Source organism: Salvelinus namaycush, chromosome 7, assembly GCF_016432855.1.
Source record: "Salvelinus namaycush isolate Seneca chromosome 7, SaNama_1.0, whole genome shotgun sequence".
NCBI lineage: Eukaryota > Metazoa > Chordata > Actinopteri > Salmoniformes > Salmonidae > Salvelinus > Salvelinus namaycush.
The window spans coordinates 47,543,863-47,560,812 of NC_052313.1; the positions used below are offsets into that span (position 1 = coordinate 47,543,863).

Here is a 16,950-nt window from a genome sequence, read left to right on the forward strand (position 1 = left end):
ATATATTTAGATATTTTTTTACACCCAAACCCTTCACTCAGCAATCTGATAGCATATGTAAAATGAATTGTGAAATAGAAACACAGATAAATAAATGCCTTACATAGTACATCTGTTGAACAATACTTCACAATACATACATCAGAAACAGTTACAAATGATAGAGATCCAATCATGGATGTACAGGTCTGTTGGATAAGAGTTCAGAAATGTCCGCTGCTGCTTTTTTCATTTCTAAGGAATTTGTAAGGAAAATCTCTTGCACCTGATATATCTTCTCCTCAAAGTCACACATGGCATCTTCCAAATCCCCAATCTGTTATTTTTCACAGTTTCATTGTCTAAGTCTATTTTAGAAGATTCAGCCACCAAGTTGGCCACATACTATTGAAACTGTATACAGAGATGTACATCTATCCACTATCCATAGGTACAAATATGTATGGCTAGCCAAGCTTAACCCACACACTACCCACACAACCACTAACACTCATTCTATGGAAATATTTCTAACCGTGCTCAAATCTAACTACTGTCTCTGTCTCTGTCTCTGTGTAGGTGTTTACAGGCATCTTCACGGCTGAGATGGGTTTCAAGCTAATCGCTCTGGACCCCTACTACTACTTTCAACAGGGATGGAACATATTTGACGGCATCATCGTCAGTCTGAGTCTGATGGAACTCGGCCTGGCCAATGTAGAGGGCCTGTCTGTGCTCCGGTCTTTCCGATTGGTAAGATCCCACTTCTGACACCAGTTTCTCCCGAGTTGACCCTGTCAGAGCAGATTGTGTACCTTCTAGTTGCCACATTTCTACAGGAAACAGAACTATACTACCCCCCTTAGCTGAATGACAGATGCCCTTTCTTTTACGTACTCCTTGATACAGTGGTAATATTCATCTTCATACTTTGTTGATTGATGCTAGCTAGATATTAATACCGTAGCCACAACCAGGAACAACAAAACTCCTCATGTGATTCTTCTTGTCAACAGTTGAGGGTGTTCAAGCTGGCCAAGTCTTGGCCCACCCTGAACATGCTGATCAAGATCATCGGTAACTCGGTGGGAGCGCTGGGTAATTTGACACTGGTCCTAGCCATCATCGTGTTCATCTTCGCCGTGGTGGGCATGCAGCTGTTCGGCAAGAGCTACAAGGAGTGTGTGTGTAAGATCGCAGACAACTGCCAGCTGCCGCGCTGGCACATGCATGACTTCTTCCACTCGTTCCTCATCGTGTTCCGGGTGCTGTGTGGGGAGTGGATCGAGACCATGTGGGACTGTATGGAGGTGGCTGGCCAGAGCATGTGCCTCATCGTTTTTATGATGGTCATGGTTATAGGGAACCTGGTGGTAGGTGTTTTTGCTGTTAGTCATTGTATATCCCAAAATCCCCATACCTATGGATGATATCACTGTACTTGTGATGAATCTTTCTTGGTCAATTTGTGTTTGACAATGGTGCCGCAAATATGTTTAAAGCATTGCCATATTTACGTGATATGCAATTTTCAATTTGAACTGAATCTCCATATTAACAACTGAACCCAGATCAAAATGGACTCCTTTCCTCCCTCTGTCTCTACAGGTCCTGAATCTGTTCCTGGCCTTGCTGCTCAGCTCCTTCAGCGCCGACAACCTGGCGGCCACGGACGACGACAGCGAGATGAACAACCTGCAGATCGCTGTGGGCCGCATCCAGAGGGGCGTGGCCTGGGTCAAGGTGGCCATCCGCCAGGTTATCCAGAGCCTTTTCCTCGGGGGCGGAGCCACCAAAGGGGTCAAGGGGGGGTCACTGGAGGGGGGTAAGACCCTGGACGAGCTCCACAGCTCCATCAACGGCAAGGGGGGCAACTGCAACTCAAAACACATGTTGGTCGAGATCACTAAAGATCCGAGTGGGGTCTATCTGAAGGAGGGGAACGGGCGGCCCGGAGGGGGGTTGGGGGTGGGGTTAGGAGACAGTACGGAGAATTACCCAAAGGAGGAGTGCAACTACATGTCGTTCATCCACAACCCCAGCCTGACGGTGAGCGTGCCCATCGCGGTGTGCGAATCGGACTTTGAGACCACTATCACGGAGGACTTCAGCAGCGACTCGGCCTCCGAGGAAATGTCGATGGGCAGCAAAGAGGTAAGAGAGGAGGTTTGACTAGAGACCCATGTGCTGCTCTGTTAAGTAGCAACGAGCACAGTCACATCACATCTTTTAATTGTGGTATCTTTGAGTGGTGTCTGTGTTAGTTTTGAGTGGTGTCTGTGTTAGTTCTGAGTGGTGTCTGTGTTACTGGAGGTGCCATGATTTAGCTTGACCTTAAGCAGAGTGAGCGCTTTTGGGACTATTCCATTGGTTTGCACTTTTGGGACAATTCCATTGGTTTACACTTTTGGGACGATTTCTTCAGTTAACACTATTGGGATTGTTCCATTGGTTTACTAGCCTTGTGAACCAGAACTAACCGTGCGTGCTCCCGTTACGTGTCATGTGTAGTGAAACAGAATGTGAGCTCAGGAGATCAGGATGGTTAAACAAGGCTTATTTGTTTACACCTTTTGGACTATTCCATTGGTTTACACTTTTGGGACTGTGCCATTGGTTCCATTTTGTCAGGCCAGCTAAATACAGAGCAACTCTATGGTATTTCATCGTTTTTGTCATATGTATTTGACCCAGGTCTGCTGTGTTTGACGTAGATCTGTATACAGAATCAGTGGTGAAGTGGAAGGGAAACCCACATAATCGGCGTTCACACCACCTTTTCATCTTGCCAGGCGTTTACCCGCCTAAAGTGGAAAAATGCATTGGAAATACAGACAGCGTTACTTTGTTCACTGATTATTTTACCACTACGCATCAATGGATAGAATCTGAGAACTCCAGACTTTCCAGAGGCAGTTACCAGCTAGATATTTTGCTGACTCATTGAGTCATTGCACCAAGTCTCTCTAGCCTAGTCCACTATCCAGGGAGTTGCATACTGTTATAAAGCCCTAGGCGTCAAAACAATGACGTAGCATGAGAGGACAGTACAGTCACTGTAGGTGCTTCTACACCTGCATTGCTTCCTGTTCGGGGTTTTAGGCTGGGTTTCTGTACAGCACTTTGTGATGTCAGCTGATGTAAGAAGGGGTTTATAAATACATTTGACATTTGACGATGATTGACTACAGATAATGAGTCAGAATGGCCTATGGCCCAAGTAGCAGGTCGTTTCTGGATGTTCTCATTAGATATCTATAATGGGCTGATGTGTGTGTTATCTGGTTGACTGAGTATACAGGCGGGCAAATAGGTCTTCACTATTATATGCGCTTGTTGAAAGAAATTGTTTAGTGCAGCGTCCTTGCAAAGGGTGAAGCGAAGTGAAGTGTGTGTGTGTGTGTGTGTGTGGGTGTTCACGGATGTGTGTGGAGGCTCACGGATGTGTGTGGGGGCTCATTTCTCACACATTGAATCCCTTTCATTAGAAATCACACCAGTGAGATTTTAAAATAAACCACATTTTTATGACATGTTTAATAGACTGTAAATTAAGGCCGGAAGAAAGATAAAGGACTTAAAATACCCCACTCACTGGCCTACACACACACACACACACACACACACACACACACACACACACACACACACACACACACACACACACACACACACACACACACACACACACACACACACACACACACACACACGACATTCTGGAGCAGATGTTGTAAATAAGATGTGTGTCTGCTTCGAAGACATAATGTCACGTTAGGCTCGGAGGGTAAGAGGGCCTTCTGGGCTCTGTAGCCCCGCCCCCACATCTCCAGACCAGAGCCAAGTACAGGGAGTGGAGTGGAGCTGAGCCGACCTACAGAAGTGTCGCCAACCTGCACCCAGCCAACTCCTTCAGTTATTAGAGAAAGCTAGCCTGGTCTGTTTCTGGCCATGACTCCATGCAACAAATATGGATTAGATGCCAGCTGCTGATCCCCCTTCTCCCTTATAAATAATAGCTTCAAATTAGACTATTTATTTGGGAACGGGATCATAAACCGTGTGTGTGTGAGTGTGATTTTGTGCTACGAACAGTACAAGGTCAATTGTCGTCCTCACAAACTGTTTAATCCTATTCTATATCAGCCTTGTCTTCTAAAGTGTTTCTCTGTGGATAACCTGTGTCCTTATGTGCCTTGCAGCTGATTGATGAAAACAGACATCGAGGTTGTACTGTACATTATGAGCTGGCTCATGGTTGTATCACTTTACCTTGCTTAACCCACCGTTTGTTATTGCAGCTGTGTTACAGACACTCACAAGGTTGTCAGTGAGAGAGAGGAGACTTGTAAGACCATTTTATTCTACATAGCACTAACCATGAAGACTGCCTATGCCATTTTACAGAACCAACCAAGACTTATCTTGCATTTTTTTCAATGGATTGCCTATTCTTTTGTTCTCTGCCTGACTACCCTCCCCAACTGCTTTCCTCTGTTGTAGTCCCTGGCCTTTCTTTTCTTCTATCCCCCCTTCATCTCATATCTTTATTTCTAATTTGATCACCAGGCTTTTTTGTAGTTTCAACACCATTATGAATGAGCTGAATCCACTTTTCAAATTGATAGGTGAAGTCATGTGACTTGTTTTTGCTTCTGGTTTCCTTGCTTGGTTTGTATTGATTGATTTTGGAGGTGATTGGCATTGACCACCCCAAGATTGAGAAAAAATAACAGAGAATTGATGAAGAGAGAAAAGGAGGAGAGGAAGAGACAAAGATGAAATAAATGAATTTTGCCCGAAGTACTTTAGGTTAAAATCACGAGGGTTACATGTTCTCCCTGTATAGACCTTGTGAATGTTTTGGAGTCTGAATATTCTCTTTGAACCCCTGGTAGATTAGCGGTTGCATAGTCAGCAAAGTTCATACTGAACTGATGCAGCAATTATAGCAAACACCCAAGTGAAATCAAGACACAAATTACATATTGCCTTCCAAAAGCATGTCAGGAGGGCACCCTCAATTTATATATAGTCTGAGAGAGAGAGAGAGAGAGAGAGAGAGAGAGAGAGAGAGAGAGAGAGAGAGAGAGAGAGAGAGAGAGAGAGAGAGAGAGAGAGAGAGAGATATATATATATATATATATATATATAATGTGTGTGAGAGAGAGCCCCACAATGTGTGTGAGAGAGAGCCCCACCGATCCTTCTGGAACATTGTGCATCTAGGGGCGGGAGGGACGTGGAGCGGGTAGGGTAGCATGCTTCCATCGTTCACACTACGTATTAGCTGGGTCCCACGGCAATCAGACCTGCTGCACTGTCTAGTATTGATGGCATGTTACTCCTCTGTCTACCAGCCAGCCAGACTCCCTAAACATTGCACCATGTTTTACCAATGCAAACAGGACATGGATTCCACCTACAGAGCTAAGCCTTCTCACCATACAGTACACAGAACAATTTTTTTATTTTTTATTTCACTAGGCAAGTCAGTTAAGAACAAGTTCTTGTTTACAAAGACGGCCTACCCCAGCCAAACCCTAACCTGGACGACGCTGGGCCAATTGTGCACCGCCCTATGGAACTCCCAATCACAGCCAGTTGTGATACAGCCTGGAATCGAACCAGGGTCTGTAGCACTGAGATGCAGTGCCTTGGACCGCTGCACCACTCGGGAGCCCAATCGGCATGTAGATTAAATATTTATATATAAAAAAATATCTCAAGTACTGTACTATGGATAACTTGCATGGATTGCAGGGCTCTAATGTCAAAGTGTGTATTATAATCCAATGATTATCCTGCCAATAGCAAAGAATAAGGACAGTTTTTGTCAGCGATTGTGTGCAGATATGTAGCGGAGTCAGGCGCAGGACACAGGTGTTGAGTAAAACAACGGAGTTTACTCAAAATACACGCAAAATTCCACATAGGAATAATCACAAACAAACATGCACCTACAACAACCACTAACGACACAAACAATCACGGACAGAACAGAAATGTATGCCAGAGGGTTAAATAGGGAGCATGATAGGGGAATTGAAACCAGGTGTGTGTAATACAGACAAAACAAAACGAAACTGAAACATGGATCGGTGGTGACTAGAAAGCCGGTGACGTCGACCGCCGAACACCACCCGAACAAGGAGAAGGGCCGACTTCGGCGGAAGTCGTGACAGTTTTACTAGTCAGCCCCAGAGATCCCTCCAACATTATTTCCTCTTGGAGGGACATTTCCTCTTAGTCTCCAGTGGATAATCCTGTTAGAGTACCCCATTTAGCTGTATCTCCCCTGTATGTTTTCTGGGCAGCATGGTCACAATGCATCTAATGTTATATTAGTATTCATTATATTATTATTATATGATAGCTCCAGACCACATGCTGTCTTGTAAACAGTGCACAGTACTGGTTTTTGCTGGTTAGCTAATGTGGCAATACCCATTTATTTACCGAAACAGAGACCGAAGCTTGTGCTTTTTTAAGGATTGGGAAAAATGTGTTTTCATGTCAATGAGGAAAATGTTCAGTATTTTGGGGGAGGGAGGGAAGAGGGGGAATTGATTTGTTATTGTCTTTTGATCGATGGGGCTATCCGCCAATCAAATGCTAAATCCTGGGTAATTTTTCAGTGGACATGAAAATCCGTCAGCCCACTCTTGCTTGTTTTCCGATTTCAGGATTGGAAATGCACTGGAATACTGCATGCCCCCTTCGACTGTCTGAGCCGATATCAAACATACCCACAGTGCATTGTAACACCAACCTCTCCCTGTAGCATGTATTGTTGCTACCAGGTGCTGTATACTACAGTGTGATTGGATCTCCCCTGATCAAACTGATCTCAAAGCCTGTAGGTACTTTTGATCGACGCTGCATGTAATGATGATGATAATGATGAAACGAGTATAACTCTGAGTTTATATTTAAGCCAAAGTCATGTCTCCAGTCCAGATCTGGAATCTGGTGAGACTACTGTACTGTTACAGTCCATGACAATGGAGAATGAACCATTACAAGAATCTCAAGATCTCTAGTAGCTCAGAAGGTTGTCCCCCCCCCCCCCCCCCCACAGAAGCTACCTATAGAGCCCCAGCACCTTATCTCATCGGAGGGCAGCTCGGTGGATATCGGTCCCCCGGGGGATGGAGCTGAGTCAGTGGAGCTGGAGGACGAGGAGTCAGAGGACCCAGAGAACTGCTTCACTGATGGTGAGGGAGGGAGGGGCTGGGGGAGAGGACGGGGAAGAAGGAGGGAAAGGGGGGGAAGGGAGAGAGGGACTGGCGAGAGGAAGGTTTGAGAGAGACTGACAGAGACAAATGTTTTATCTTTGACATACTTTGTCCTTTCACACATCAGAAGTAGTCTAGAGGGAATTCCGAGCTCTGATAGGGGGGGAAACTGTTTGAAAAATGTGAGGAGAAGTTTCTTTCGGGCAAGGACAAGGCATTATTTTATCTTCTCTCTCTCTCTCTCTCTCTTTCTCTCTCACTCTCTTTCTCTCTCTCTCTCTCTCTCTCTCTCTCTCTCTGTCTCTCTGTCTCTCTGTCTCTCTGTCTCTCTCTCTCTCTCTCTCTCTCTCTCTGTCTCTCCCAGGCTGTGTGCTCAGGTTCCAGTGTTGCCAGGTGAACGTTGAGGAGGGCAAGTGGAAGATGTGGTGGACCTTGAGGAAGACGTGCTTCATCATCGTGGAACACAACTGGTTCGAGACCTTAATCATTTTCATGATCCTGCTCAGCAGTGGCGCTCTGGTGAGTGGCTGCTGCTCACCTGGCCTGTGTAATGTTGTACCGCTCCTTTAAGAAAAGTCAAGTAAACGTGTGCTCTAGTTGTCTTTACATCACAATGTGAGTGTCAAATAATTACAGTCTGCTTACTTTGATGTAGAGTGAAGATGAGCTTTATGGCTTCTTGGTTAGCCTAACACTTCTGTTTTGAAGTGAAAACTGAAACGTTGATTGGTCAGAGTGTACTCATCAGTAGGGTTGAGTCCGGACAGGGAAAACTCTGATCCATATGCATAACTAGGGCCCAGAGTATTTCCTGGCCATGTCTTGTGTTCAGAAAAAACTCAGAGCCCTACAATTTACCAAAAAAACACCAACCTATGTGACTCAAAACACTTGACAAACATGACCTTAGCCCAGACCTCAGGCACTATCAACTATCTGATGCTTGATTTCTCGTTTGTGTCTCTGTGTAGGCGTTTGAAGACATTTACATAGAACAGCGGAAGACCATTAAAATTGTGCTGGAGTACGCAGACAAAGTCTTCACCTATATCTTCATCCTGGAGATGCTGCTGAAGTGGGTGGCCTATGGATTCAAGAAGTACTTCACCAACGCCTGGTGTTGGCTGGACTTCCTCATTGTTGATGTATGTATTTGCTGGAGTTGTATTCCGAACTCCGTGCACACGCGATGACCTTGAACACGCTTTGTCAGCAGATTAATTCAAATCTAAGCTTTGGATAGCAATTTAAAGTGATTTGATTAATTTTGTGATTATTCATTTACCAATTGGAATGAATGGAAATTCCATAACATTTTTTACCCATGTACCACACATAGTTCTCCTTCTGCAAATGTCTCTCCTGACATTGCTCATTTCTCTGCCTCTCTCTCTCTCTCTCTCTCTCTCTTTTTGTTTTTTTCTTTCTCTCTCTCTCTCTCTCTCTCTCTGTTTTTTTCTCTCTCTGTTTTTCTTTCTCTCTTTTCGTCTCTCTCTCTCTCAGGTGTCTCTGGTGAGCTTGGTAGCCAATGCGTTAGGCTACTCTGAGCTGAGTGCCATTAAATCCCTACGAACACTGCGGGCCTTAAGACCCCTGAGGGCCTTGTCACGGTTCGAGGGCATGAGGGTAAGGGTTACTGGAGAACATGTTTCGTGCTGAACTGCAATCAGAAAGAGCCTCTCAAGCAGCTTTTAGGATATTTGTTATGATAAAGTCCACTGCGATTGAGTCTTTTGAAAATAACTAAATGTCATAACTAAATGTAACTTATTTTAGGAGACGAATGCCTTGTTACATTTGACATCTTGTAGCATTCTTAGCCACAGTCCTTTTTAAATGGCTGAGGCTTCTAGAAGGAGGAAAATAGACACCAGTGATGTATTTTAAATGGGCGCATGCCTGTGTACAGAGCTAGATTTCGAGATATGTCTCTCGTGTGTATCTGCATGACTTTCTCCACATTGTGTCGATAGATTCTAACATTGCTCTGCCTCGATGTTGCTTGTGTGGGGCCTTTTGATGTGTAATTATTTTCTTTGTGTGTCTTTTCATTTACAGTAAACACTGTTGTGACTTCATCCTGACTCTTCTAAGGTTTTTTCTGTTTTGCTTTTTAACTTTGAGTGGTTAAATGTGCTCTGTCGCCACTCCTTTGAAAGAGCATTTCCTTCCTTTTCCTTTCCTTAAATAGTTAACTGTCAAACTCTTGTGGTAGTGCTCGTAAAATGCTTTGTACTAAAAATAACATAGTGAAAATACTGTACACATATTCTCATGTGTTCCTTAACCTAACACAATATTTAAATATTACCACCGCTATTCACCCTCCCTATACGTTATTATATTATTATTGCATATTTTATGATCTATGGTAACCAGGATTCTTGGATAAGCCTAGAAATACATGTTTTCTTGAGTAACAAGAGTGTGCATTTCAGCTTCGACTTTATCTCACTCAACACATTGTCACATTACTTTCTAGTCCTATCCAGAGAAACCTCAGAGAACCGGTTTGATCGAGCCCTCTAACCGTGTCATCTTTGATTGACAGGTGGTGGTGAACGCCCTCCTGGGTGCCATTCCGTCCATCATGAACGTGCTGCTGGTGTGCCTCATCTTCTGGCTCATCTTCAGCATCATGGGCGTCAACCTGTTCGCAGGGAAGTACTACTACTGCGTCAACACCACCAACGACGAGACCTTTCCCATCGAGGTGGTCAACAACAAGAGTGACTGTCTGGCCCTGGCCAATGACAGCGCCCGATGGAAGAATGTCAAGATCAACTTTGATAATGTCGGGGCCGGGTACTTGGCCTTGTTGCAAGTGGTGAGTGGGACAGGCATGAGTGCAGGGTCAGTTGTCTGTTGGCGTTCAGGAAGATTATGCTTTAAAGCTGGTTTAAAAGTGTAGTTATTATGAAATGTGCATATATAATGTTCATTTACACTGAGTGAACAAAACATTAGGAAAACCTGCACTTTCCATGACATAGACTGATCCGATGAATTTGAGTGTGTCAAGAACTGCAACGCTGCTGGATTTTTCACCCTCAACAGTTTCTCGTGTGTATCAAGAATGGTCCACCATCCGAAGGACATCCAGCCAATTTTGACACAACTGTGGGAAGCATTGGAGTCAAAATGGGCCAGCATCCCTGTGGAATGCTTTCGACACCTTGCCCCGACAAATTGAGGCTGTTCTGAGGGCAAAAGGGGATGCAACTCAATATTAGGAAGGTGGTCCTGATGTTTTGTACACTCAGTGTATATACCTTATGCCTGTATGGCAGTCTTGTTTTTGACCTTTTATGCCACTTTTGTGCTTTTAAATCAGTGTAGAGTATTTTTTGTTTGAGACATAGCTTAGCACCTTTCACAGAGTGTTCATTTAATATTTTCTACCTGCTACCAAAATAGCTCTCCTTAACCAAAAGTAGTGGAGCGGAGCCTGACTGCAAGGCTGCAGCAAAGGAACAGGGAAGTCAGATGTAAGTAACCACTTGAGAGTGACCCCTCGGAGAGAAATTCATTCTGTTCTCTGCTCCTAGGCAACGTTTAAAGGTTGGATGGACATCATGTATGCAGCTGTGGACTCTCGTAATGTACGTGTTTCTTTGGGGCTCTGGTCATGGAGAATGGCTGACAGTTTAAAGTCCGGTTGACTCTTGTATTTAAGGTTTTGAGTTGACATTTTTTTATTGGAATGTTGGTGTTTTTATGGCTTTTGTAAAAAAATGTTTATTCCCTTAGGAATGTCCTGTAAATAAGGGTTTGACTTGAATATGTGCAATGATGAAACATTTTGCTGTATATCTTTCTTGTTTGTGTTTCAGGTGGAACTTCAGCCCCAATATGAACAGAACCTCTACATGTATCTGTACTTTGTCATCTTCATCATCTTTGGCTCCTTCTTCACTCTCAACCTCTTCATTGGTGTCATCATTGACAACTTCAACCAACAGAAGAAAAAGATACGTATTCTGTAGTGACCAGGTGTTCGTATACACTGCGATATCGATAGCTCAGTGTTTTGTCAAACCTGCTGCTAGCTGAGAGATTATTCTAAATACAGCAGGCATACGAGTTACACACACACACACACACACCTTCCAATCGTTAAGAGAGCTAACACTGTGAATTCAGTCTCCGTGATACAGAGACAGAGGAGACAAGAGAAAAAGAAAGACAGGTCAAGGAGGAAGAGGAGAGAGCGTAAAATAGCCTGAGAGATATCGAGAGGAGAGGGATGAGAGAGCGAGATCGGAAAAGTGCGCCTAGCCCTGAGCTAACAATGACTGAAAGAAACTTGAGAGAGAGAGAGAGACGCTCTGGGTGTACGTGTGTTAGGTTTTTACCAGGTTTTGTATTGTTCCCTATACTTTGGAGGTCAGGACATCTTCATGACAGAGGAACAAAAGAAATACTACAATGCCATGAAGAAGCTCGGCTCCAAGAAACCCCAGAAGCCTATTCCCAGGCCAACGGTTTGACACTGATATTGACATCTATTGATATTACAATAACCATTCAACCAAGCAGTAGCTCAATATTTAAGACTGATTAAGAATTAATATTTAAGAATTAATATTTGCTTTGAGAAAGCAAAATAACAAAAAATGTAAATCAACATTTATTTTGAATTCTCACAGTAATGATGATTAAATATATATATATTTCTATCGCTCTCTACCACTCTCTGGTTTTCTCTCTCCCTTCGTCTGTCTTTCCATTCTAGAATGCATTCCAAGGCTGTGTGTTTGACTTCGTAACGAAGCAGGCTTTTGACATTGTCATCATGATCCTCATCTGCCTCAACATGGTCACTATGATGGTGGAAGAGGACGACCAGACACCAGAGAGGGAAAATATCCTCCACTGGATTAACTTTGTCTTTATAGTGCTCTTTACTGGGGAGTGTACGCTCAAAATTATATCCCTCCGCCATTACTACTTCACAATTGGCTGGAACGTGTTTGACTTTGTCGTTGTCATCCTTTCAATCGTAGGTAAGAACCCTGACTCTTCATAGTCTTTTGAATCGAAATGTAGCATTCAGAATAAATGTTTGGAGCTGTAACCGAGAAATTGTATGTGTTTAATTGGTGTGGTTTTTGTCTCTGTCCTTACAGGTATGTTTTTATCAGAATTGATTGAGAAGTACTTTGTTTCCCCAACGTTATTCCGAGTCATCCGACTTGCCAGAATCGGCCGCATCCTCCGTCTCATCAAGGGCGCTAAGGGCATCCGGACGCTTTTGTTCGCCTTGATGATGTCACTTCCTGCCCTGTTTAACATTGGCCTCCTGCTCTTCCTGGTCATGTTCATCTACGCCATCTTCGGCATGTCCAACTTCGCCTACGTCAAGCACGAGGCGGGAATCGACGACATGTTCAACTTCGAGACGTTCGGCAACAGCATGCTCTGCCTGTTCCAGATCACCACGTCGGCGGGCTGGGACGGCCTCCTGGCGCCCATCCTCAACAAGAAGGAGCCCGACTGTGACAGCCAGATGGAGCACCCAGGCACCTTGTACCGGGGAAACTGCGGCAACCCGCCAGTGGCCATGTTCTTCTTCGTCAGCTACATCATCATCTGTTTCCTCATCGTGGTCAACATGTACATCGCCGTCATCCTCGAGAACTTCAGCGTGGCCACCGAGGAGTCGGCCGACCCGCTGAGCGAGGATGACTTTGAGATGTTCTACGAGGTGTGGGAGCGCTTCGACCCGGACGCCACGCAGTTCGTGGAGTACCACAAGCTGTCGGACTTTGCAGACGCGTTGGACCCGCCGCTGCGAATGGCCAAGCCCAACCACATCCAGCTGATCAAAATGGATCTGCCCATGGTCAGCGGGGAGCGCATCCACTGCCTTGACATCCTGTTTGCCTTCACCAAGCGTGTCCTGGGAGAGGGCGAAGGCTTGGACCTCCTCCGGGGCCAGATGGAGGAGCGCTTCATGGCCTCCAACCCCTCCAAAGTCTCCTATGAACCCATCACCAGTACCCTGCGGCGCAAGCAGGAAGACATGTCTGCCTTGGTGATCCAGAGGTCATTCAGGCGCTACCTGGCCCGACTCGCTCTGAAGAAAGCAGCAGAGCTCTACAAGAAGCAGCCTAAAGGCAGTGTGATGTATGAGCTGGAGGACAAGGAGGTGCTGGTGATAGGACAGTCCGCGGACAACTCCACCCTCACTGAGAAAACGGACATGACGCCCTCCACCGCCTCGCTGCCTTCGTACAACAGTGCCACAAATTTGGAAAAGGACCAATATGAGAAAGAAAAGAGGGAGAAAGAGAACAGAGACAAAGATCTGAGAGAGCAAAATAAATAAGCGAACAAAAGGACAAATGATGAGTACTAAGACGTTCGCTTTGAAGAAAAACGTGTTTACAGATTTGGAGGACCGATGTATGCTAATGTCTTGGTGGAGGGGGTGTGGTGGTGTTGGGTGCTAGGCCAAACTGATGTGTAGCTAGCTAAGGCTGAGGCCTGAGACCAGGATTGGAGCCATTTAAGGGGACTGTTCCAGGGGGTTACATAGTAACAAGGCAGGGGAAGATTATTGTTATGTATCACTGCCAGGAGTAAGTGAAAGACGGCAACTCAAAAAGCCATTGCGAAACCGCTTGTGATTTTCTGTAGAGTGTTACTATCTGACACACATGAGTATACTGTGAAGTTTTCTGTAGCTAGTGCTGCTGCTACCATTATACATCCAGTGTCTTGAATAACGATCGCCGTGTTACTTAAGGTTCTTGCATTTTAGTATAATTTCATTTTTGTTAATGGTAAGGAATGTTTTATCGTGTAATTGTGAGAATGTGTCCGCTGCTTTTCACGGTTGTAAAAACACCATGTACAGCAAAACTCAGCGACTAAACAAATCCATGTTCCAACACTAATGCCACATATGTTTTGTTACTCCCAGAACTATTTGTTCTCAGGCAGCAGTTTTCATGTATCCCTCTGGGAATAAGCATAGGTACTGTATATGTAACTAACCGGGTCTCCTGCACACCACAAGACTGTGCTAGCCCGCTGAGGTAAGGTCTGAGACTTAGCTCGGGGAGCTAACCCAGGTCTTCAGGTCTCAGGCAAGGTTACTCATCACGTGAACGTTACATTATGCACAAGCTTAATTCCACAACCTATCATCGGTGACACTTGGTAAAGATATATCTTGTACATCTATATGAATTGCTGTTGTTCTCCCCTCGCTGTTTCTATGAACATGCCCACGGACACAGAGATCCTGAATGTATGTCAACAGATTCATTGAGAGGGATTCAATGAGATCTTCATTTTCGTAGACATTCATTGTCATAAAGCAATGGGTCCGACAGATGTATTTCAATATCTCTCTCTCTCTCTCTCTCTCTCCACTCCTTGTTTCTGTCGAAGCACTCTTGTAAAGAAAGATGACTAACAAAAATATAATAAAGGGAACACATTGATGGTCTTTTTCCAAAGATGTCTAACTTCATTATAATATGTGCATATGACACCTGGCGTTGAGTTTAGCACTCGTCTGTACTGCACACTGTACTCATAGTTCATTCATTATTTGAATTCAAAGCCTGATTCTTTCAACATAGTGATTTGGTTCGATTTATAAATAGTATGGTGTACTATATGGACCCACAGTTTGCATAACACTTCCATTTGATGTAAGAGCACTTTTGATCTTTTCATGGCCACCCCCCAATGGGTATTATGTGAGCGTGTGTGTGTGTGTGCGCAAACACGTGTGTGTGTGTGCGTGAAAGTGTGTGTGACTGGGGTCTACGGTTTACTTGTATTACAAGTATTATAAATAGCACTTCTATTGTAGCTACTGTTGCTTTTAAAAGTAACTTTTAGGTTGCCATTTTTCTACAACTTGTTTTACAATCTGCACACATTGACACATGAAACAGTTGTATGGTCCACATTTCTGTAGATATGAAACATAAAGCAATCGGCAGCCATTTTCCCTTCAGCTAGTATGTTAGTGAAGGGCATGCAGGTCAGGACTAGTATCAGTTCATCTGCTAACATGAATTAAAACATTCAAAAGAATAAAGAACACACCTGTTACCTTCCTCTTTTAAGCTATGCTCTATCAGAAAGTATGACGATTGCTGGATATTTGGTTGACGGGATCATCCATGTGGTTGAATTTCATGTTACACTGAAATGTATATACATTTGCAAATGTGTGATGAGTGACATTTTTGCTAGAACCAAAGATGTGACCACAAAACACAAAATCAAGATTTCCAAAATAAAACCGATTTTGGAAAGCATACTTTGTACACAGAATATTTTCAATCAGATTAAACTGTTGCGTTATGCAATCTATTGTTAGAATGTTGAATGGTCAATAGGCAGCAGGGAGACATATATCAGCTGTATACAGAGGGAGAGAGATTGAGATTACCCCCACCCTTACCGCCTCAAAACACTTTGCTGAACCTGCGGCCAGATACTCCCCTGCTGTTGCTTGGCAACCTTACATCACAGCTCCCCCGCTTTTGATTGATCAGTAGTGTCTCCCAACTGCCTACCCACAATACCTTACTGCGAGCAGGCATACCCTTTCCAACCCCTGTCCTTCCCTCCTTCCCTGCATCAGAAAAAAACACCATGATCAGAAGCCATGGAATACACTTGTTGAACTGTACAATATTACAGTATATGCATCGTATCGATGAACTGCCTTCATATCCCTGTGCTTTAATCCATACAAGTCCTTTGTGTGCTCAGCACCTGCTGTAGTGGGGGTCTGTTTGAGTAAATGTTAGTTTAATACACACCCATAGGCAATAAGCCATGACAAGGTCCCCATACAGGAACAGATTAGCCTGTGTGAGGTGGGAAGACAGGACCACTTTATACCCTAACCTGCCTGCCACCAAAGAGAGGACTCCCTGCAAAATAAGGTCAGTGGCTCCACCTAGAGGTGGGGAGACGCATGACCAGTCTGGGTAGCACTTCTGGCTGATTTCAAGGAGATTTTCAGTAAACATGTTCTATGAGTGCTTGTTGACTGGCTCAAATCACGCAGTAGGCTGAACTTATGCGCTCAATTAAGTACTCAAATTATGTCATTATAGTAGGTTATTATGTCTGAACTCTTGAGAATAATTTCCATGATTACCTAGAAATAGTTGCTCAGCAACAGCACAAAGGGGCAATAAACATCCCCCCCATAGCAAGGGAATTTTGGTTTTGTCATCAAGTTCCATTGAGTCAAACCGTATAACCTATTATCATTTATTGTATTTGTATTATGTAATTTTAATAATATTTTCATTAATGTAATAATGATCATTTCAATGTTGTTACTGAACTCCTCATTAAGCCATGATTTAGACATGATTAAATCTGTTGTCAACTATCCAGGTGTAGAGGTATAGCACAGGGCTGACTTCTCAAGAACACCAGAGTAGACTGACTGATCTGACAGTCAGTTTAAACCTAAGACCTTGTTCCTAATGTATTTTCGGAATATTTCTCAATTCATTACAATCACTACTTTCGAAGGTATCAACAAGAACAGAATTGTATTAGCTATAACTGACTTTATACTAAATAACAATACATACAGTGCCTTCAGAAAGTATTCGGACCCCTTGACTTTTTCCACATACAGCCTTATTCTAAAATGGATTAATCAAACAAAAAATCCTCAGCTATCTACACACAATACCCCATAATGATAAAGGTTCATAGAAATGTTTATATATTAAAA

At 43.9% G+C, this 16,950-nt stretch overlaps 1 protein-coding gene across 5 annotated transcripts in view; it reads left to right on the forward strand.

The window, feature by feature from the left end:
- The window catches only part of LOC120050491 (sodium channel protein type 2 subunit alpha-like), a 32,622-nt gene extending 19,074 nt beyond the window's left edge, over positions 1-13,548 (forward strand). For 3 of the 5 annotated variants that reach the window (XM_038997081.1, XM_038997080.1, XM_038997082.1), the window contains exons 14-27: positions 559-732; positions 996-1,352; positions 1,588-1,767; positions 1,810-2,133; positions 7,061-7,196; positions 7,582-7,736; positions 8,189-8,362; positions 8,721-8,843; positions 9,769-10,044; positions 10,766-10,819; positions 11,051-11,188; positions 11,597-11,701; positions 11,953-12,223; positions 12,347-13,548. In XM_038997081.1, coding sequence (XP_038853009.1) covers positions 559-732; positions 996-1,352; positions 1,588-1,767; positions 1,810-2,133; positions 7,061-7,196; positions 7,582-7,736; positions 8,189-8,362; positions 8,721-8,843; positions 9,769-10,044; positions 10,766-10,819; positions 11,051-11,188; positions 11,597-11,701; positions 11,953-12,223; positions 12,347-13,548 — 3,669 coding nt within the window. Of the gene's footprint in view, positions 1-558; positions 733-995; positions 1,353-1,587; positions 2,134-7,060; positions 7,197-7,581; positions 7,737-8,188; positions 8,363-8,720; positions 8,844-9,768; positions 10,045-10,765; positions 10,820-11,050; positions 11,189-11,596; positions 11,702-11,952; positions 12,224-12,346 lie in introns of all 5 variants that reach the window. The other 2 variants (XM_038997078.1, XM_038997079.1) reach the window with 1 other exon arrangement.
- The last annotated feature ends 3,402 nt before the right edge of the window (positions 13,549-16,950 follow it).